Source organism: Marmota marmota, unplaced genomic scaffold (genome assembly GCF_001458135.2).
Source record: "Marmota marmota marmota unplaced genomic scaffold, marMar, whole genome shotgun sequence".
Lineage (NCBI taxonomy): Eukaryota > Metazoa > Chordata > Mammalia > Rodentia > Sciuridae > Marmota > Marmota marmota.
In genome coordinates, this window is record NW_026000272.1 from 4,054,290 (window position 1) to 4,078,303 (window position 24,014).

General features: G+C 33.9%; 1 protein-coding gene across 1 annotated transcript in view; it reads right to left on the bottom strand.

The window, feature by feature from the left end:
- The window catches only part of Fmr1nb (FMR1 neighbor), a 45,068-nt gene that overhangs the window by 11,381 nt on the left and 9,673 nt on the right, over nt 1-24,014 (bottom strand). The window contains exons 2-4 of the mRNA XM_048797025.1: nt 7,891-8,010; nt 3,826-3,966; nt 1,594-1,690 (exon numbers count right to left, since the gene is read on the bottom strand). Coding sequence (XP_048652982.1) covers nt 1,594-1,690; nt 3,826-3,966; nt 7,891-8,010 — 358 coding nt within the window. The remainder of the gene's footprint in view (nt 1-1,593; nt 1,691-3,825; nt 3,967-7,890; nt 8,011-24,014) is intronic.

The window sequence follows — 24,014 nt, forward strand, 5'->3', positions numbered from 1 at the left end:
CTCCTTACCTGGTATCAGGAATGGGATTTCCATTCTCACACAATTATTGTCCTTGTTTCTAAAATCAGCTTACCAGGAAAAGCTGACAGTGTCCCATCCACCCTTTACCATTGTTCCTGGAAACTCAGCTAAATATCAAGCTAAAAGTGACCACTGGCTCTGGGGCTAGCTTAGGATGATAGACGAAGCATATTGGTCTCACACAAAAGAGTAAAGTAAATAAAACATAGAGCAAAACACATGGTGTTCAATCCACTTACATATTCACTATTCATGTTTCTCAAATAGTTTATATTACATAAAAAAGTACAATATATTCATACCAGGGGATAATCCTTTGGATTTAATTTCAAAGAAAAAAAAATCCTGCAGACCTGTATCTCATAAAATTCATTGGCAGAGGACTAAGAGAGGAACTGGAATGAAATAGTATGTCATGCTTATTTTCCCCAATACACTATATGGCATAATCCTAACCACCAAATTCTATCAAATATTTCACTTTCATCATGGGCTATTTTTATATGAAACTAAGCTTTGAAGAGAAGTAGGGGTAAAAAAAACAAACTCCATTCTTACACCCAATTATCTTGGAAAAAAAATGAAAAAGACCAAGGAATAGCCATTATCAGCTCAGAGTAGGAAGCTAAGCAAAATCTGAGCAAAGAATTGATTGTCACATGCAAGCTAGAGTATTTGAAATACTGTGACCCAACAGTGGATTCAAAATAGTCTTGTTACGGTAATGTAACCAAAACCTGATGATCTTTATGGAAAGTAAGGGAACAGGTGTGTAGTCTAAATCTCCCAGTGAAATCTTAACCAAACTTTTTGAGAGTGCAGATACTATTGTCCCATTAACTTGAACAAAAACATAAAAGATGCTTAATCTTCAATATGTAATTTTCCTGAGAATTTAAGGAAGTACTTACTCTCAGGGTCATGACAATACTGCCCCTACATTTGCACATACGTGAGAAGGAGTTGTTTCCTATTAATGTCTGTGCTCTAAATACTGCATAATTCTTACCCTAGTCCGGGCTCTGCTCTGATACTCCATCCCACTCTGTCCCAGTAGGTGGGGAGCTATTAAAAATAAACAAATTTGGAAACACTGTGCTAGTAGCCCACTGGAATTTCTTATGATACACTAAGAGGAAATCTAGTACAGTTTTGCTTGATTGAAGACAGAAGAAAGCTTTGAAATCCAATGGTAGATGACCATTAAAGACCAATGGCAGATGACTCAATAAAGACAAACCCTTCCAGAAATCACTGTGCTTTGGGAACTAATACTCATTCCCATTCCACACACCTCCAGCTTGCCAATTTATTATTTCCTTTATGTTGTTGGACAAGGGAATGAATAGACCCTATGCAAGAAAATGTTTGAATTTGTGGAAAAATAACATGTTTTTTTTTAAAAAATATCATGTTAACTCTACTTTTTTAAGTTTTTCCCAACCTATTTCCTTTAAACAAAAGGAACTCAAACATAATTGCTGTATTTCTGAAGCATCTAAATAAATATGCCTATACACAAAAATTCACATTTACTTAGCAATTCACGAATAAAAGTTTATGTTTGCCTACCTCCTCTGGCAAAGAGAGCAGCAATAAATGGGCAGACATCCCAGGGTGATCATGCTGATCACACCAAGCCCAAACATCCGGAGCATCTGTGTAGGCTCTGTTGGTTTAATTATATCCTGTTACTTTTATGACTTAAGCAAGAGAAGCAAATTTGGGTTCTTTCATAAAGTCTTTATAAAATTATTATTTAATAAAGTAAAATAAGGAGGTATTCTTATATAACAGGTAAATATCCTTATGAATCTAGAAGCTGCAAGAGTTTAAGAAATGTTCTTTTTTTATTGGTTGTTCAAAACATTACAAAGCTCTTGACATATCATATTTCATACATTAGATTCAAGTGGGTTATGAACTCCCATTTTTACCCCAAATACAGATTGCAGAATCACATCGGTTACACATCCACGAATGTTCTTGAAATGCAATTCAAGGCAGCATTTTCAATATGCTGCTCCTGATGAATACCTTAGCAAAATGATCCTACTGTTTTTGTTAACAGATTATAATAATGCATAGTATACATCTCTTTTGTCCCTAAGTGAGCTTTTTTTCTGTGGCCATATGTTATACATCCCAGAGCACTTGAGGAGAAAATTAATCTATGAACAGTTAACTTGGTAAAGAAATGGCTTCTTAAATGTTTACTTCAAAATTACAAAATATTAAATTAAATAAGGAATCAAGAATTTGCAGGTGAATAAGCATAATTTAGTCTCATATTCATTGGGAAGTTCCTTCTAATGTGATTGGGGAATTGTAAGTCACGGTTCAATTTTTTCCTCTAAAAGAACCAAATGTCTCTTCACACAAACATAAAGACCAAATTAATGAATGAATGAATTATAAATACCATGTGACATTGTGAAAGTTATAACACTATATTCATGATCAGGCTTTAGTTTTCATTATTAATACTAGATATCCAACAAAGAGCTGTAAATTGAATAGAGATTATATTAACGTAAGTTATTGTTTTGCATGCATCCTTTTCATAGTGCTTGTTAGTATTCCATCACATCAAATCCATTCATCATGGGACCAACTGATAATATGTCCCCACTATCCAAATAAAGGTAATAAAAACAGATGGTCTAGCTCTCAAAACTTTAGAAAAAAAATTTAAGAACATAAGTCAAAAACAATAGAACAAAGAAAAGCTAATAAACATACCTTAACAAGAAACATTTGGGTCTACTGCTTCATGCTGAGATATTGAAAACAACATAAATGGGAAAAATTCTACTCAGGAAAAAAAGCTAGGAAAAAAGAAAGTGAAGGCATGCCAACTGATATTGTTGGGACTCAGAAAATGATAAACCAAAATAAAGGACTCAGAAGCAGAGTTTCTTTCTGACCTCTTCCTGTGCTCCTATATCCTGCTCCACTTAACCTCTCTCAAAGAAAAGGCATAAAAACTAGACTTTCTCTTCCCCAAAACAGGTCATAGAAACTAGAATTCCTTTTATCCAAAATAAGTTATATGCCTAAAATAATACTCTTATCTTCCCCACCTTTCTGCCTTGGAGTTAACCATAAAGAAATTCTATGACCTAATTTGTCTAATTTCAGAAAGGGCCCTGCCCCATACTGGTGATGAAGAAATGTTGCACAGAGACCAAGAACAATATGAACAGGATTCACTGGATTTCTCCACCTAGTTTGTTAGAATTAGATCATACTATTTTTGTCCAATCTTATTTCTACATGGTTGTCCATGCATCATGGAATGTAAATATAAAATTGGATCACTCACCCTGCACCTTTGGATCTTTAACCTGATGGTTCCGGTGTCTCATAAAACTATTATCAAATAAACTTCTTTATGATTTTCTTTTATTAATCTGTCTTTTGCTACAGGGGTATCATCCATGACCCTTTAAGATGAGCAGGAAAGGTATCATCCCCTTTCTACCCCTACAGTACTATCTCCCAGGCATTGAGTGTTATGCATAATAGAGCCTAGAACACTTGAGTCAAAAGGCAGTGAATGATTAAAACAAAAGTAAAAATGAGACTGATTTTGAATGGTGATAGTCACCATCCAGGAGTTAAGCAGAAACTGTGCATGAATACTCCTGACTACCTCAGGACTTTCTAATGACAGCATTGCTCTAGGGCTGGGAGGTCTCTTCAAGTGTTAAGCTGGGAGATCCAAATGTGAACTTACACCACTGTGAAATATTTACTCAATTTAAAAACATAAATAAAATAAATGAAATGGGATGAACTTACTATCTGTTAATGGGGTAAAACAACTCAAGTCCTTGGTCCCGGATGATGAAAAACAGCACTTGTATCTCAAACATTCAGTCTCATTAAGACTCTCCAGTTCTTTACAAGGCTTTACTTCTTGATTCTCCTTTACAATGCATGCTTTTCAAAACAGAAATACAGAAATAAGATTGGAAACAAATACAGAAATACAAAAAAAGAGAATTCAACATGGTTAGTAAGCACTTTCCCCATTTAAACAATTAAATAAAGGAAAATGAAAAACATAAGCTGGTATATTTTGAAAAATTGGATGACATATACAAATACAAATGAATGTGGAAAAATAAGAGTTAAATGAGAGAATAAGAAAAAAATTCAGAGTTACTTAACATCACATTCTACTACTACTACTACTACTACTACTACTACTACTACTATTATACTACTACTGGGGATGGAACTCTGCACTTTACAACTGAATACATTCCCAGTCCTTTTTTTTTTTTTTATTTTGAGACAGGGTCTCACTAAGTTGCTCAGGGCCTCTTTCAGTTTTTGAGGCTGGCCTTGAACTTAAGATCCCCCTACCTCAGTCTCCTGAGTCACTGGGATCACCGGCATGCACCACCATTCCTAGCTAACATCACATTTCTAATTGTAGATGTAATGAAGAAAAATACAAATTGTCAACAAATCATTGGTAAGGCAGTTTTTAAAAAATATAGGAAACCAGTCATGGTGGTGTATAACTGTAATCCCAGTGGCTAAGGAGGCTGAGGCCAAGAGGATTGTAAGTTCAAGGTCAGCCTCAGCAACTTAGCAAGTCCCTAAGCAATTCAGAGAGACCCTTTCTCTGAATAAAATATTTTTTAAAAGGGCCAGGGTGGTGGCTCAGTGGTTAAGTGCCCCTGGGTTCAATCCCCAGTACCAAAGAGAAAAAAAAAAAGGAAATATAAATTATGAACTGAGTGGTAGTGATAAAAATATAACACATAATGATCTAAATCACAAGCCAAATGCCCTTAAAGTTAATACTCCATTAAGACAATATCACAGACAACTTCTTACTTAATTTTACTAAGCTACAGTAACTCATTGAATGCATCAATAAGTAAAATTCCTATGTTTTATTGTGAGAGAGTAAGGTAAGTGATTTCACTGGTATTGACCAATATTTGTGTACACTTATCATACAGGCACTATAATATATTTTAATATTCTTCCATTTATCCTTAAGTTATGATTCTATAACTTTAAAAAGCAGCAGTTTTGGTCATAAACACCAAGGTTCCATGCAACTGTAAAAAAATTCATGTACTGGGCTGGGGTTATAGCTGGGGATATGGCTTAGTGGTTAAGCACCCCTGGGTTCAATCCCTAATACCAAACAAAACAAAACAAAAAAAAAAAAGAAAAACATACATCAAAGATTTACATTAATACATAAATTAAACAGACATATATTAAATATGTTATACATATATTAAATAAATAGACATATACCAAACAAAATTATATATTAATATATACATTCAGGTATGTTTTAAGGCAAAAATAGATACAGTTCAATCTTTTGTTCAACTACTACAGGCTTTAAAGAAAAAACAAATATTTTATAATCATTCTAAAACATCAGTAAAGAACAATTAAATTGTTTTAAGTATATTTTAACCTCTCAATACATTTTATTATATTCTTTTTCTTTAAAGACTGGCAATTCCTGAAGTTAAGATAAAAATAATAATGGATACCATTCATTAGGCATATCTTTGGACAGACACCTTGCTTTACCCACATTACTACTAAACTTCACAACAAATTCCCAAACTAAGTTTTATAATCTCCATTTTAAAAATAAGGAAATAAAGGACCACAGTAAATTCTACAAAGTTAAAAACTTAATGCATTACCAATTGACCTGGATATTCATTTTCTAGACATTTTAGATATATAAGTTTATCCTACTGTTATATACTCTAAGCAATCTTCAGTTCTGCTAGGCCCACAATAACTCTCCTCTCCCCAAGTTGGACTTCATCTGAAATACCCTACTCAGTTCTAATGTCAGACACCCAGGAAAGGTTGACAACAGTCAGGATCTAGTTAGAGATGGGATAGACTGAGTTTCTCACCATTATTTGCATTGTATAAATACTACTTTCCAGGAATGCTAAAAAGAGGGTTTAAATCATAGTAGATACTGGACTAGATAATCTCTAGGTCCCTTCTAATGCTAAACTTCTATTATTTTATAATTAAACTGCATCTGATGGACTTTGCTAGATATTAAAATTAACTTTCAGACTCAATAAGAGACACTTGTAATTTTAAAGAACAGAGCAATTTTGCTGTAATGTATTGCTCACTTATTAAGACATATTTAATTTTTATGGCTTCCTCACATCCTAAGTAACACTGAAAATGCATATCAAAGACAAACAGTGTCAAACTTTTAAAGAAAGAGTAAAGCAATTTTATCAGTTTTAAATATGTAATTTCGTCTAAGAGGAAGAAGGATCAGATGACCTCTAAAGCTTCCTTACCAGTCTGTCTCAAGGTTATCATTTTAATCTTTAAGAGATGAATATTTTGCAAACAACAGTCCAGTGGCAAAACAAGGCTATTTTTAATGCTTGAACAGTAAGAGTGTTTATCTCCAATTACATAGAGGAGGAAACAAATTGATTAAAATAGTTCACATTTTACGAACATGTAGTTATTATTTTTTTCTTTTTAACTGACACATATTAATTATACGTATTTATAGAGTATGGTGTGATATTTGATACATGTATACAGTGTGTGTTGATGAGATGAGGGTAACTGATATATCCATCACTTTAAACATTTATCAATTCTTTGTGCTGAAACATTCAAAATGCTCTCCATTAGCTATTTTTAGTTATTCTTTTCAAACAAGATAATATGTACATTTTATAAATATTTAATCACTCAAGATTTGAATCAGTGTAGTTCAGATGCTTCTAAAAAAAGGAAACAATTTGATTTTGTTGAAAAAATTATTCCATAAAAATGATTTTATTTCAATTCATTTTATCAGGTTAAGAGAAATTTTGGGTAAATGCAAATAACTTTTAAAATATGGTTTCAGTGTTTGTATATTACAGCTATTATGAACACATGACAGTTTACATAAGTTCTAAAGTGTAAATTGTCTTTTGTTATTTATGACCAACTTTGGCACTCAGTAAAACATTCTTTTAGCCTACATAACATTAACACCTTCCCAGTTTTTCATTTTTTCACTCAATTTGACCATTCCAGTATTTTAATTTATTTTAAAGAACTCAATTATTCTGCTATTCTCATTGATAGTAGGTATTTTAATGACTATTTTGTACTTAATGGAAGCAGTATATGGAAACAGGAAAAGATTTATGCAAGGTCATAGAATTCGGTGGTAGGGTCTGAAATTAAACAGTGGATATCAATTTGTGCTCATAAACATACATCAAATTTTGTTAGAATAAATTCTACACTATTCTTAATAAAAGCTTGATCTTTGCAATTCACATAGGTCAATTTATGTGAAGCTTCTGCTTGAAAGTGCACCACATGTTATACAAAAAGAAACATGTTTATTTGTAGTTAATAATTCTCAAGGGTTATCATGTGCTTGATAAACACATTGTATACAGAATCACAAAAAAGAAGATGTGACTTGAAATCTGTACTTTTTATCATTAAAACAGATGGGAAAACATCTGTTATACTTCAAAACATCAAAGCCACACAATATTCTGTTTAATGCCACAGACAACATCAATTTCACAATAATGAGTCAATGACTAAATTTCTGGCAATGCTATTCAGGTAAATTTTGAAAGCTTTAGGTATTCGTGAAGGAAATATATTTTGTGAAGAATAACAAATATTTATGTAATGCCTTACAAATAATTGTCTTGATTCACCCTCACAAGACTTTGTGGTAAATATTTTCATTTTAAAGATGAGGATATTGAGATTCAGAGAGATTATCTTGCCTAAGGCAAAGGGCAGAGCAGGATCCATTTTCTGTTTTCAAAACAAGGACATTGACAAAAAGGTCAAATAAGAACTTACTTGTTGGAAAGAAAAAAATCAACAGAGCTTTCCAAGTGGATGTTTCTTCCAGAGATTGGCCATCAGCATCTTTATTCTTCCATAGGATGAATTCATTTGCAGTCACAGAATCTGAGAACCCTTTAGAAAAATTAAAATTATTAATCACAGCATATACAGCATTCATTACTATCAATGACCCTTTAACAGCAATTATTTTTGCTGAAATTAATTATGGAAAGTCTAATAGATAACAGATATTGTATTTTAATCTCACAGTATCATAGGTATTATTAATAATCAAAATATAGTTCTCCTTTCCTATGAAACTAAGAAAGTATTCAATTTACAAATGCTTAAGCTTTAGGCTGACAAATTCTATTATTGCCCTGTGAAATGATTTATAATAGTGAACTTCCCTCTGACAAACAACACTGACATTTAAAGGCCTATAAATTGAAAAAGTATATATTCCAACTAAATCAGAACTCATCACAGAAATTCTTGGCAAATATGTTGGCTTCCTTATATAATGATAAAAATTAAGGTCTTAGGTACAATAAAACCTTTCTTATCCTCCTTTCTCAGTATTTCAAAGAACATTTTTGCCATGTTTACACAATTCGCTCCTATAAAACAGAAGGTTAGCAAAGGTTTGTCCATATCATTATTACCTATCATTCTCTTTAATAATACCCCAGGGGGCTGGGGTTGTGGCTCAGAGGTAGAGCGCTTACCTACCATGCGTGAGGCACTGAGTTCGATCCTCAGCGCCACATAAAAATAAAAATGAAGGTATTGTGTCCACCTATAACTAAAAAAATAAATATTAAAAAAATAATACCCCAGTATTTCAATATAAAGCTCAATTATAACTGTTAACTATTTCCCTATTAAAAAAAATTTAGGTTGTTAGCAATTTATTGCTGTTATAAAGAACACTGCAATGATTATCACTGGTTTGCAGATTATCACTGGAGCTATATATATATGAAGATATTTATGAAAAAGTTCTTAACATAAATTCTTATTGATTGGCTCTTGACCATATGCAAATTACTCTCCAAAGCTACCCCAAAGTATACTTCTACAAGTAGTACAAGAAAGTACCAATATTCTTCCATCCTGTATTTTGTAATTTCCGAATTTGATGGCCAAATTAAAACAAAATGCCTTTTGTTTTGATTTGCACCTTTAGTCATCAGTTAAGTTTACATCTTTCATACATTCAATTGTGTAATAGGGAACTTAAGTCTTAATCTGCCACAAGTTACAAATATTTTTTCAAGGAAGTCAGTTACATGATTTATGATGTATGGGAGGTTCTGAAATTTCAAGTTTTGTTTGTAATCAAATCTATCAATCTCATTATTATTTCTTAAAATCTGTCAATCTTTTTGATATTTCTGCTTTTCAGGTCATGTTTAGGAAGACATTCTGCACTCTAATGGTTCCTTCAACATTTCACTTTTAAAATTAAAATATTTAATCCATTTGTTATACATTTTGGGATATGTTATTAATTAGGGATACATTTTAAGCTCTCCTAATACTATTTATTAAATCCATCCTTTATATTTTTGATTAACATGTATTAATTGTAAATATTTTCTTTAGTGTGATATTTCAATAATTTATATAGCACACAACAATCAGGTCATGGTAATGAACATTTCCCTTTCACCATATCTTTAGGTTTGGAGCCTTCAAACTCCTCTCTTTCAGATCTTCATAAAATATATAATAGGTTATTACTACTAGAGAAAAATAGAAATAAGTTATCTAAGAGACTATGAGGAAAACTGTTGGTGCTACTGTGTAGCCATAATAGCTAAAATTGCTAAAGAAATAGAACAAAAACCTACTTTTCTGTCTAGAATTCTTGAATAAAACCAAAAAAAGTGAAGAAAATTAAATTTATCATTTCTATTTTATAAGATCATCACATTCTAAGTTTTTATATAGACCCGTTTCTTGACATTTTATCATTCCACGAATTTATGTGTTCATGCATCAATACCAGTGAAAATTGATCTTTTATTGTTCTGTTTTAATAAGCTTAACTAGCAATTATTTCATTAATCTTTTTTATCAAAATTTTATTCTGAACTCTGAAGAATTTTTTAGATGAACCTTAGGACAATTTTGTCAAGTCAAAAAAAATCCTAATTAGGTTTTTACTGTGATTGTATTCATTTATTTAAGCATTCTTTCAAAAAACTATTTACTGTGTGTCCCATGCTAGGCATAAATTCAGTTAAATGCAGATTCATTTGGAAAGAAGTGGTAGTTTGCTAAATTTTCTCACCTAATTATTGTTTTGTTTCTCCATTTATTCAAGTCTCTTTTTATATCACTGGGTAAAAGTTTATAGTTGCATTTATGTATATCCTGCACCTTTCTTATATTTATTTTCAGGTATCATAAATATTTTGTTGTTATATAAATATTATCCATTCACCACATTTTATAGCTGATTTCTGGTACATAAGAGAGTTATTTATTTTTGTTCTTATATTTTCTTACCTACTTACTCCCATAAATTTACTTTCATTAGTTTTATTTTTCTTCAATTTAATTCCATATAGCCAATCATATTATCATAAGTATAGACAGTTTTGTCTCCTTTCTTTCCAATATTAATAGTTCTTTTTCTTCTTCTTTTTTTAAAATTTTTATTTGTTCTTTTTAGATATATATGACAGTAGAGTGTATATTGACATATTATACATACATGGAGTATAATTTCCCATTCTTGTGGTTTTACATGATTCGTTTTATTCTTTCATTCCACTACTTAGAACTTACTTCTAAATCTATGTTGAATAACCACTATAATGATAGGCATTCTTAGTTTTTCTTGACTTTAATAGGAATGTTAGTTTTTAATCAAGTATAATGTTGGATGCTAGCTTAAGATAGATAGATAGATAGATAGATAGATAGATATGAAATGAGAATTAAACCCAGGCTTCATACATGCTAGGCAAGTGCCCTCACCACTGAGCTACATTCCCAGCCCTAGGACAGATATCTTTTATTAAATAATGGATGTATTTATCTAATCATAATTTGTTACAAATTTTCTGTTGTTTCAGTTTTAATCTAAAATAGAAGCAGGATTTTATCAAATGATTTCATTATTTATTTCCATGACCATATTTCTTCCTGTATATCAACTGTTAAATATTAATATTTTCCAATATTAAAATAATGTTGCATACCTGAAATAAAGCCCACAAATTCTAATGCTATTGTAGGCTTTGTGGATCAACATTTTTTGAGGGAGTACTGGGGATTGAACTCAGGGACACTCAACCACTGAGCCACATCCCCAGCCCTATTTTGCATTTTATTTAGAGACAGGGTCTAAGTTGCTTAGTGCCTCACTTTTGCTGAGGCTGGCTTTGAACTCACGATTCTCCTGCCTTAGCCTCCCAAGCTGCTGGGATTACAGGCATGCACCATCATGCCAGGGTGGATCAACATTCTTAAGTGTATCTGTAGTTTTATTTGCTGTACCTATAGATTTTGGCATGGGAGTTATACTTGCTTCATAGAATAATCTAGGAAAATTCCTATCTTTTCTATAGTGAGATGATTTAAACAGCATAATAATTATTTTATCCATTAAGTTTCGAGAAAATTCATCAATTCAATTCTGAGTCTACTTTTTGGAGGGGTATAGTTCTTTAACTTTTTACTTCTTCTTATCCATGAGTCAATTTCATTATTTTCATTTCCCTAGGAAATTATCCACTTACAAAAGTAATTATAAGAACAGAATCATAGGAATATTGACTTACACTTTTAAATTTCCTTGATATCAATGATAAATCTTCTTTCTCATTTTAATAAAAACTTTCAAAGACATTTGAAAATGTATTCTCACAATGAATTCCATTATAAATATTAAATCAAGCTAAATTCTATTATCTGAATGAACTATATTTTCTATGTCAACGACTAAAAAATATATATTATTTCCTACCATTATTGTAGTTTTTTTCCATTTCTACTTGAATTTTAACTGTTTTTGTATTCAACACTATGCATTAGTGTATATTCATGAAAATTTTATTTTCACCATGCATGACATATCTTGTCAATATTTTTTTTAAAGTTATACTTATTATTGAATACCTATTATATTTTACATTTGGGTAGGATACATCAGTGAACAAGTCAGACAAGATTCCCGCTCTCGGGCTGGGGATGTGGCTCAAGCGGTAGCGCGCTCGCCTGGCATGCGCAGGGAGCTGGGATCAATCCTCAGCACCACATAAAAATAAAATAAAGATGTTGTGTCCACCGAAAACTAAAAAACAAATATTAAAAAATTCTCTCTCTCTCTCTTTAAAAAAAAAAAGATTCCCGCTCTCATGGAGCTTATTACAATACAGTAGAAAAGAGACAAAAAACAAGTAAACTAATGAATTAAATAATTCCAAATTGTAATAAGTGCTATGAACAAAGTGAATACTGATACAGAATAAGATAGAAAGCCTGCTTTAAATATGGGTTGGCCTCTCTGAGGTGATATTTAAGCTAAAAAAAATTAAGATTTGAAGTAGCTGGCTACACAAAGGGCCTGGAAGAGCACTTATAGATCAGGGGACACAAAATTAAATTAATGTTGCATGATTACAGGGGGTTCACTGTCCTACATGACACAGGGAGGCAATTATAGTTAAAAGAGGCTTTACCAGGATCTTTGTACTGCCCTTCTCTTAGTGGCCCCCCTATCCAACTGACCATACTTGTTACCACTTGACTCAGCATGTCATCTGCAGCATTGGCTGGTGATAGCATACCACACACTGAGTCTCTACTTTAGGTTATATCCCAAAAGTGGTGTTTTCTCTTGAGTCCCTCAAAAACAGAGATTTATTCCTCTTTGTAGAATCCCTAGATCAAAATGCCTTAGCCTCCAGATATGCTTGTGCTGAATCTGAGGAGAAACACAGGTTGCTTTGATTTCTCTCAATTTTGTCTGGCCTTCATTCTTTCAGAAGACCATATTCTTGGCATACAAATAGTAGATGGCATTCTTCTAGGTTTTCCAGTTGTCCATGATAATAATCTTTTGGTAATTTCAACAGGTATTTGAAATTGGGGAGGGAATTAAACATATCTACTCAAATAACACCACTGGTGGTTGCCTGAACAAATTTCAAACACATTTAACCTTGCTCACCTATGGTTTCTTCTCTACTATTAAAGACAATTACTTAAAAATTAACTTGAACAGTTATTACTCAAAATGTGGTATGAGTACAATTAGGTGGAATACAGATGGAATACTTATGGATGTATAATTCTTTGTTATTTATGTATTTATTTAAAAGTGTAAAAGAAAAATATTAGTAGCATTTCAAGCCTACAAAAGTGACATCAAATGGTAAAATTTTATAAAATCCCTTTAAACATCCTTGTTCTTTCTTCCCCAGGCTCACTGTCATCTTTCCTTCCCTCTCTTCCAAATTGCCTAACAGCTAGTCAGCACACAAATCTTTTTTTCCTGGATCTTCCTCTCCAGCCATGCTGCCTCCAGCTTCCTTTCCCTCTTGCAACGCTTTTCATATGCAGAATAATTTCATCCTCTTGGCCTTTAATTTGCATCCTTAGACTCATTAGCATGCTCAGCAAATAAAAGATTATTAGGAGTCAGCTTCCTTAAATGGCAGCAGGAAATGGTAAAGAACCAATTATGTTTCCCTGTCACAAAGAGTTTTTATCTTTTAATTTTCCTGTTATGAAAAAAAAAAGATTGAAAATCTAAACCGCATTTCAAGGGAAAAGAAAAATCAGACTCAGTTTAGAGAACTTCCTAGATATGTGGTGTTTACAATTGTACCGGGTCCCTTCTCTTAGAGGGGCCCCATGCTTGATCTAATATTCTGCTACTGACTGTTGACAACCTGAAATCCATAATAAATTTCTTACTAGGGAGCCTGTATTTTCATTTTACAAATTATGTTGCCAGGTCTGGACTGGGGAAGGTCTGTCAGATGGGGAACTGAATGAAAGAAGGTGAGGAGACAGAATGAGAACAGCAGCTAATGGTGTTTCAAAAGATTCTGTTTGGACTTTGAGGGTCTAACTATGCAGTTGTTTTTCTGGACCATAGTCTCAAAAATCCCATGCCTTTATAATTATGTCAAAATGAATCCTATTGTCATGTACAACTAAAAAGAACCAATAAAAAAAAACAGACCTGAATTTGCATTCTGGCTCTGTCACATACTAGCTCATGAACTTGGGCAAGTTAATAATCTTCTCTTTGCCTCAGATTACTTATGTACAAAATGAGGATAATATTTACTTTGAAAGATTATAATGATTAAATGAAGTCTTACATGAAGTGTTCAGTACAATGTAAAATGAGTAAATATTTTCTGTGTCTTTCATCATTTATTTCTATTATTTAAAATTTTAAATTAGCACTACTTTGTTTTCAGGGTATGTATTTTGATACTGTCATCTCATCACAGCAAATACAACCAGTTTTCAATTTATAACTGCCACAGTTCCCTTTTTAAATAAATATACATTGCAAAGTGAGGTAGTTTAAATTTTAAAAATAACTAACTGGTAGCTTTAAGATAACCAAGAGTTAAGAAGAAATAATACAAATTACTAATCAGGCATAAAATGCATTTAGTATTTTTTTTTATTTTTTAAGACAAAGAAATTAAAGTCTTAAAAGGTAAAATGACCCACTGAAGGTCACAAAGCACATCAGTGGCAGAATAACAACAATCAAGGTCTCCTAACTCCTAGTTTAGGGATCCACCAACTACTTCACATGCACACATGGTTAAAGCAAGAGTAAGGTGTTGCTCAATTATATATATGGCATGCAGACACTTTCTATGTGCAATGCCTCATTCACTCCCCAAGAATAACAGAATTATAATATAATAATGAAACAGAATCTAGTTACTATGTTTTATCCAGGAGCTAAAGCAATTTGATGATATTACCGGAGTTCATCTTTATTTCTCATTTTTTATCTACTCTGGAAAGGATACACAATAAGAATTGATTCAATAGTTTTAGGGTCTTCTAAGTATAGAATCATATCATCAGCAGATAGTACCAATTTGAGTTCTTCTTTTCCTATATGCATCCATTTAATGTCTTTCGTCTAATTGTTCTGGCCAGTGTTTCAAGAACTATGTTAAATAGAAGTGGTGAAAGAGGGCATCCCTGTCCTGTTCCAGTTTTTAGAGGGAATGCCTTCAATTTTTTTCCATTTAGAATAATGTTGGCCTGGGGCTTAGCATAGATAGCTTTATAATGTTGAGATATGTTCCTGTTATCCCTAGATTTTCTAGTGTTTTGAACATAAAGGGGCGCTGTATTATGTCAAATGCTTTTTCTGCATCTATTGAGATGATCATATGATTCTTATCTTCAAGTCTATTGATGTGGTGAATTACATTTATTGATTTCTGTATGTTGAACCAACCTTGCATCCCTTGGATGAATCCCACTTGATCGTGGTGCACAATCTTTTTTATATGTTTTTGTATTTGATTTGCCAGAATTTTATTAAGAATTTTTACATCTATGTTCATTAGAGATATTGGTCAGAAGTTTTCTTTTATTGATGTGTCTTTGCCTGGTTTTGGAATCAGAGTGATACTGGCCTCATAGAATGAATTTGGAAGTGCTCCCTGTTTCTAAAGAACTGGTGGGGGAGTTGGGATCAAAATGCCAGTCTACAATCTGCATCCTCATCTTTCATGCCACTGGTCCATATGACTGTTGTGTAAGTATAACCCAAAAAGTAACTTGGCCAGGAATCCAAATTACAATATAAACTAGAGATATCCCAGAGTTACCTTCAGTCACTCAACCTCAATTCCTCTTGGTGGTATTAAATCCAAGAGAACTCAGAAGGGTCTAAGAAAGACAAAGGGAATGTTAATACCAGAACCACATATTCTGCTTTCACTATAATTCTCCAAGGCCAAGGACAAATTATTTTACCTCTGGATATGTTTTACTTTGCTATTAAAATAATATACCATAAATTGAGTATCTTAAAACCAAAATTTATTGTCTCACAATTCTGGTGATTAGAAGTTCAAAATTAAGGGGTTTAGCTGAATGCTCCTGAGGGTTATGAGAAAAGGCTTCTTTCTTTGACTTAAAGAAGTCTGCCTTCTCTATATATCTATTCAAAAAGTCTTTCTTACCTCTTTCTAGAATTCAACATTTGGGTCTAGAACCAAATTTTCCCTTTACTTAATAAGGGCACCAGTCATATTCTATTAGAGTCCACTGTAGATCCCATAATTTTAACTTGATCACCTTTATAAAGACCTTATCTCCCAATAAAGTCACATTCTCAGGTACTAGGGATTAAAATGCTGAACATTTTGAGGGGAGCTATGGCTCAACCCATAACATAGGGCATTTTAGTTACATTAATTAAGTGAAAACATTTTCAATGCAAAATTATATTTAACCCATACAGTTACATATTACCTCCTGGGAATATGGGAAATCTGATAATATAAAGAATGAATTGTGAATTATATTAGGAGAAAATAAACCTACAATGGAAAAAGTCTTCATTAAAATAAATAAATCCCACTGAATAGACAGTTCTCTTCTGGGAGCTCTACTCAAAATTAGAAGTACAATTTAAATTTTAGGTTTTATTTTTATTTTTTGCCTTTTAAGAGGATGAGGAGGCTTTCAGTGTTGTACTAACTTTCAAATAAAATACAAATAATTCAGAAATACTTTGGTATTGTATACAAATTGGAAGAAAAATAAATACAAATAATTTTGGTAATATGTTAAATCAATAATTTTAAAGTATCTTTAATATTTTTCAAAAGCAATCTTATTTTGTAACTTTTCTTTAAATAGTTGATAAAGCACAGCATACACTTTATTTAACTTTGAATTTAATCCCTGAAAAAATGTATAAATCCAAATAGTTGGAACATAGTGTATATTGTTCTTTTATTTGCAATGTCCTTGCCCCATATTTATTTGTCTATCTCTTACACGAAAACTTTGCAGAGGGTTGGGAGGTAAAAGGCATCTGAAGATGGCAAAGAGAAAGAAGCCATTGAAATTAGAGGTAAGAAGAATGAAAAGTCATTGGACTTGGGACATTAGCTGGAAATAGTAAGGGACACTGGGAAATCTAAGGCCTTTGTTCAGATGGGGAGGTATAATACCATTGTGAGGGAACTGGGAGAAAGAGCAGGCCATCATGGCCATAAGATAGAGCAGGCTCTTTTCAGAAGGCCATGTTAGACTTAGGGATGGAAGGATAGAAGAGTAGGGGAAAGAAAAAGATAGCTGAGTGAGTGGGGGAGAAATTTGGAGGAGGTGGGGAGGGAAAGTTTAAGTGAGGCAGCAAGATCATTCAGTAGGAGCAGGAAAAGAAGGCTTTGAAGGAAGAAGTCAACTACCTTTAGATACTTGAGAGAGAAAATCTGGAGAGGAGACCTTTTGAAAGGCTAAAAGAAGGATACTGAGAAGGGAGTAAGTGAAAGATTGGAGGAACATAAACAAAGAGGTAAAGGAAGGAATTTGAGGGAGGGAAAGTCTTAAGGAGGAAAACAGAGGAAAGAACAATAATGAAGACTATTCAAAGGATGTGGGGGACTATCTTTTGAGAAATGAAGGAAACTAAATGGAAGTTCAATAAGGACTTTTAAGTGACTTTTAAGGTGATGAGGGAAGGAAAGTATTTGTGAGGATAAGAAAGGGAGGACCTAGGCAAAAACCACAGAAAGAAGGTCTCTGTGAACATGGTTGAAAGAATAAATTTTATAGGGAAAGGGGGTATAGGAGTTTAGTACTCTGTGAGCAAAGGGAATTTTTTCTTTGTAAGGGAAATTGAGGGAAGAAAGCCTTTGAAGTGGGAGAAAGGAAGGAAAATAAAACCATGAGGATAGTGGAGGCAGTGAAGGTATTTGCTAGGGAAGGTGGGGGAGTTTATAATTTTGTAAGTGGAGAGCATGGTAAAAAAATTGATAAAGGAAGGAGGATAATAAATGTTAGGGGAGATAAGCGAAGTAAGAACTCTCTGAGAAGAGGCAAGGGAGAAAATGTCTATATAAGGGAAGGTGAAGAAGTGAATGCATTAGTGAGAGAAGGAAGGCCCATGTTAGGGGAAGTTAAGATGGTTATTTACTCTGGGAGGGGGATGGGAGTAAAATGTGTTTGTAAGTGGAGATCTGGGAGAGAAGAAATTTGAGCATATCATTGAGGAAGTAAAGGCCTTTAAGCACAAAGTAAGAAAAGGAAATACTTTGAGATGGAAAGGCTTTAGAGAGAAAAGAAGGCATTTTAAATGTGAGTAAACATAAGAAAGATTAGAGCTTTGCAATAGGAGGTGAGAATGGGAAGGGATTCATGAGGGGGGAATATGTAAAGAAAGGTATTTATAAAGGGAAGAAGAAGAAATAATTTGAGCAATGAAGTAAGAGAGATTAGTAAGGTGAGGTTAGAAGTGAAAAGGCTTTTAGAGAATAGACAGAAGTTAGTACTTTAAGTGGTGAGGTAAGGGAATTTATTAGATGTGGCAGAGATAATGTAAAGAAGGTTTTAGGGAAAATGAGGGGGAACACTTCATAACTAATTCTATGAAGCCAGTATTAATGTGATACCAAAGCCAGACCAAGACACAGCAAGAAAACTACACACAATTATTATTTATACATATGGATTCAAAATTCCTCAACATAATTCTAGAAAACCGAATGGAACAGCATAATTAAAGGGATATCCATGGTGACCACTTGGAGTTTATCCCAGGAATACAAAGATGTTTCAACAGAAATCACAAGCACAGCAACCAATGTAATATACACCACATTAGTAGGATGAAGGGAAAAATCATTACAATTGATGCAGAAAAAAACTGACAAAATCCAAATTTCCTCAGCAAACCAGAAACAAGAAATTTTCCTCAGCATGGATAAAGAACATTTATGAAAAACCAATGGCTATCATCATAATCAATGGTGAAAGTTTGAAAGCTTTCCCATTAAGACAAACAGGCCCACAATCACCACTGCTATTCAATATTATACTAACTGCCTTAGCAAGAGAAATTATGCAACAAAAGGAAATAAAAGGCATCCAAAGTCGAAAGTAAGAAGTAAAATTATCTCCATTTACAAATAATATTTATATGTAGAATATTGGAAAAGGCCACAAAAATATAGCAAATAGACAAATGAAAATATCAGATCCAGACAAATTTAAGCATGAGTTCTAGGAAATTTTATTAGATATCACATTTTTCATAAATAGTTGCACATATACATTGTTATATATTATAGCATGATAAAGGGACAGCTGTATAAATCTCATGTTTTATGAATCCAGAATACTGATGATATTGAATCTTGATAAAGATGTGAGAAAATGTAAAAATAATTTACTGTGAATAGGTATTATGGTAATATGTTTCACACCAATATTTGCTATTTGGTGATCTACCAAAAAACATCTACATAAACATTATACATAATGATATAATTATAGGATAATTCCCTTTAATGTCTGGTAAAAGAAAATGACATGCTCTGTCATTCAACACTGAATGGGAGAACCAGCCTATAAGTGCATTAGGACAAGAGAATTCAAAAAAGAAAACAAATGTACTAGAGCTAATGAGCAAATGTAGCAAATTTGCAGGATACAAAACCAATACATAAAAATCAGTTGTGCTTTTATATAACAGCAATAAATAATTGGAAAAGAAAACCATTTCGTTTGCAATAACATCTAAAAAATAAAGAATTATATAGTGAAAACAACAAAGCCTTACTCAAATAAATTGGAAACTGATACAAATAAAGGAAAAACATCTCATATTCATGGATCAGAATATAAGGTTGTCAAAATGGCAATATGGCTCAAAGTGAGCTATGGATTCAATGGAAACCCTATAAAGATTTCAATGGCCTTGTTGTAGAAATAGGAAAGCTTCCTCCCATATTTACATAGATTTGCAAGATATAGTAAATACTCAAAACAATATGGGTGAACAAAATCAGAGGACTCATATATCTCAACTTCCAAACTTGCTATAAAGCTGCAGTAATCAAAAGAGTATATAGTACTGGCAAAGAGATAGACATGAATATCTAAAGAATCAAACTAGGTGCCCAGAAATAAATCCACAAATTTATGGTCGACTAATTTTCAACAGGGGTGCCAAAACTGTTTACTAAGGAATGAATTATCTCTTCCACCAAGAATGCTGGGACAACTGGATATCTACATACAAAAGAACAATATTAAACCACTGCTAACATACCTCATATAAAAAAATTAACACAAGGTAGATCAATAATTCAAATATAATAGCTAAAATAATAAAACTTTCAGAATAAAACATAGGAGTAATCTTCATGACCTTAGATTTGGCAACGGATTCTTAGATTGATCTCTCTCTCTCTCTCTCTCTCTCTCTCTCTCTCTCTCTCACACACACACACACACACACACACAACTACTAAAAACACCCAAGCAGCCAAAGGGGAAAAATAGATAAAAAGGACTTTAGCACATGAAAGAACATTATCAAGAAAATAAAAAGAGAATCTATAGAATGGGAAGAAATATTTGCAAATCACATTATCTGATAAGGATCCAATATACAAAATACATAAAGAATTCTTGCAATTTGTCAATGAAACCACAAACAATACATTTTAAAAAATGGTCCAATGATGTGAAAATATATTTCTGCAAAGATATACAAATAGCATAACAAAAGTCCCTGAAAAGATGCTTAATCTCATTAGATATTAGAGAAACACAAATCAAAGCCATAAGAAGATACCACTTCATATCTATGAGGATGACTATAATCAAAAAGTATGGATAACAAATGTTGAAATTGGAACCCTCAAATATTTTTGGTGGAGATATAAAATTATTTAGTCACTTTATAAAACAGTCTTGAGAGTTTCTCCAAAAGTTCAATATGGAGTTCCCATGTGACTCCATAATTCCACACTGGTGGCCCAGAAATAAATCCAAAAATTTATCAGAACTTAAAGTATGTCTACAGAAGAACTTGTAAAAGGCCTAGCATGCTGGCATACACCTGCAATACCAGCCACTCAGGAGATGGAGGCAGAAGGATCACGAGTTTCAGATGCCTTCACAACTTGGCCAGACCGTTTCTTAAAATAAATAAATTCTGGGCACAGTGGCCCATGCCTATAAACATAGCAGCTTGGGAGGCTGAGGCAAGAGGATTAGTTCAAAGCCAGTCTTGGCAACAGGGAGGCACTAAGCAACTCAGAGAGACCCTGTCTCTAAATAAAATACAAAATAGGGCTGGGATGTGGTTCAAGTGCTCCTTAGTTCAATGCCTGGTACCAAAAAAAAAAAAGAAAAGAAAAGAAATAGTGCCAGGTATGATGACAGACTCCTATAATCCCATTGGTTTGGGAGGATGAGGCAAGAGGATTCCAAGTTCAAAGCCAGCCTCAGCAATGGGGAGGGCTAAGGAATTCAGCGTAGCTAAATAAAGAATATAAAATAGGTCTGGGGAAGTGACTCACTAGTGGAGTGCCTGTGTTCAATTCCCGGTGCCAAAAAAAAAAAGGTCTGAGCATGTAGGTCAGTGGTATTGCACCTGTGGGTTCACTCTGTAGTACCAGAAATGACAACAAAACTTGTACACAAAAATCCAAAGCACAATTGTGCCCTAAAAGGGAAACCCAAATCTGGTAAATTTGATAGACAGATGGACAAAGTGTAGCATATCCATGCAATGGAGTACTACTGAGTCCTGAAAACAATGCTGTAAAATAGGATGGGGAATTACCAGTCAGTGGTAGAGGTTTTAATTTGAGGGAATTAAAATATTTTAGAACCAAATAAATGTGATAATTGAACATTTCAATACACTAAATCACCTGAACCACTCACTATAACATACCTTTATACTGTTTGAACTTCTGCTCAATAAAAAAGGTGAGAAGATTAGGGAGGCTGGAGGTGAAAGAAGACAGGAAGTGAGGACAGCGAGGGAAGGAATTTATGAGGTTGACTGAGGAGGCTGAGGGACAAAACACAGGAAGGACGTCAAGACGTGCCCAGGCCAAAGTTGGCTTGGGCAGGGAGAAGATCACAGAGAGGAAAGGAACGGTGTTGGCGTGCCCCCACCCATGGATCGCTAGTGACGCTTGGTGTAGTCCGGAATCAGCACTCACCACAGCTGAAGTAGCAGCCCAGCAACAGTAGGGCCATAATGGACAGCCTGACAAATCCCAATCTCTTGCAGGCCCACATTTTTATCAAAGATTGGCGTGTATTGGCCCTGAAGCCTCTCAGAGATGTCAGCCAGCTAGTCTGAGGCGTGGCTGCCATGATGGCCTCGCGACCAGAAATGATGTTCCTTGGATGCGTCGCGGTAGCCGGATTCTCCACATTACACCCTGCCTCACAAGATACCAGCCTTGCTCGTGCACCCCACACTGCCCGGCTCTTGGACCTAGTCCTCCGCCTTGTTGACCGAAGCTCGGATGGCATGGCTCTAGTATGCCACCCCACCGAATTGTGGACTCGCTGACTAACTGCTCTACAACCCAGAAGCCCCTGGGGCCAGCCCATGACCCAAAAGCCCCTGGGCAATGGAGCTCTCGTGGCACGTGAAGCCCTCGCGAGGCCTGAGTCAGGATCCTTCCCTGAGAAATATCGTCTCTTTCCAATGTCTTGCCCCCTTTAAACTCCTTGGATGGTGTCTTGCGCACCCCTGCCCCATTTAAAACCCGTATAGGTTCTTATTAACTGCTTATTCAATAAATGCATGTATGAGGCTGAGGCCATGTCAGTAGCCTGACTGTTTATCATACATCAACACAAATAAATAACTTGTTTATAGTCCTATCTTGGATGCTTATTCCTCCTCACGTGCATTCCTATGATATGCTCGCTAGTTGCTACAGTCACTGCAATTAGTCACCACAGTACTCTATAGCCAACACCAGTTAAATATGACTATTTAAATGCAAATATTAATTATTCAAAATTAAATGAAGTTAAGAAATCAATTCCTCAATCAGAATAGCCACAATATCAAGGGCTCACTTGCCACCTAGCTTTTAACTACTATCTGAGATAGTACTGGTATGGACCTTTTCCATCATGGCAAAAAGTTTTATTGGGCTGTATTGGATGTCAACATGATTAGAGTGAAGATAGTAGATATTCAACATATTGTTACATTACAAGAAGAACTTATAAGTGAGACAAATCACAGTTTGCCTTCAGACACCAGTGATGAGCTGTGGATAGCCTGATTGTGAGGATGCCTCCTAGCTCTGGCATGCTGTGACCCATACTTAACTGCAGTATTTGGAGTTGCTCTAAACAGGCAACACTCCTAAGCAATCCACATTATACTGTTGGACACCCAATTTACTAACAGTAACTCAGAGATCAAAATTCTTACTATTACACCTAAGGTTTATTCCTGCATCATAACATAGCAGAGAGCATCACAACTTGAGACACACAAAGCTGCTGACTCAGATCTCTTTTCTCCTTATAAAGCTACTAATGCTACCGTGGGGCCCCACCTCCATGACTTCTTCTTATCCTTGTTATTCCAAAGGTTACACAACCAAGTGCCATTAAGAAAATAATACGGGAATTATGTTTTTAACATGTGAAATTTGGGTAACATATTCAGAGCATAGCATCTTTTATAGATTATCAAATATAAATTTAAAATCCTGCACTGGCTTTCCTCTTTCATGAAAACAAAACAAAAAATGAAAAAAAAATTGAATTGTGATATGGTACATATCATTGCCCAGAATATAACTACTGTTCTTGTGGAAAACAGAGAATTGACACTATTTTTTTTAAAAATACTACCACATAAACTACTGTAAAATAATTGCCTTTTATAGCAACTCAAAACCAATGTTGCTAGCATCATTTTGCTATGGTGCCACTTAATATTCATAAAGTCCCTTTAAATGTAATTACATAGATATCATCACAAATTAAAGGAAACAATTGGATATATACCATTTCAATAAGAAAAGAAAAGTGTTCCACCTCTAGCCTTGAATGTTGTCACCTGGATGGATTTGCTTTGGGTTTCAGACCTTGACAACTAGGCACCTGGC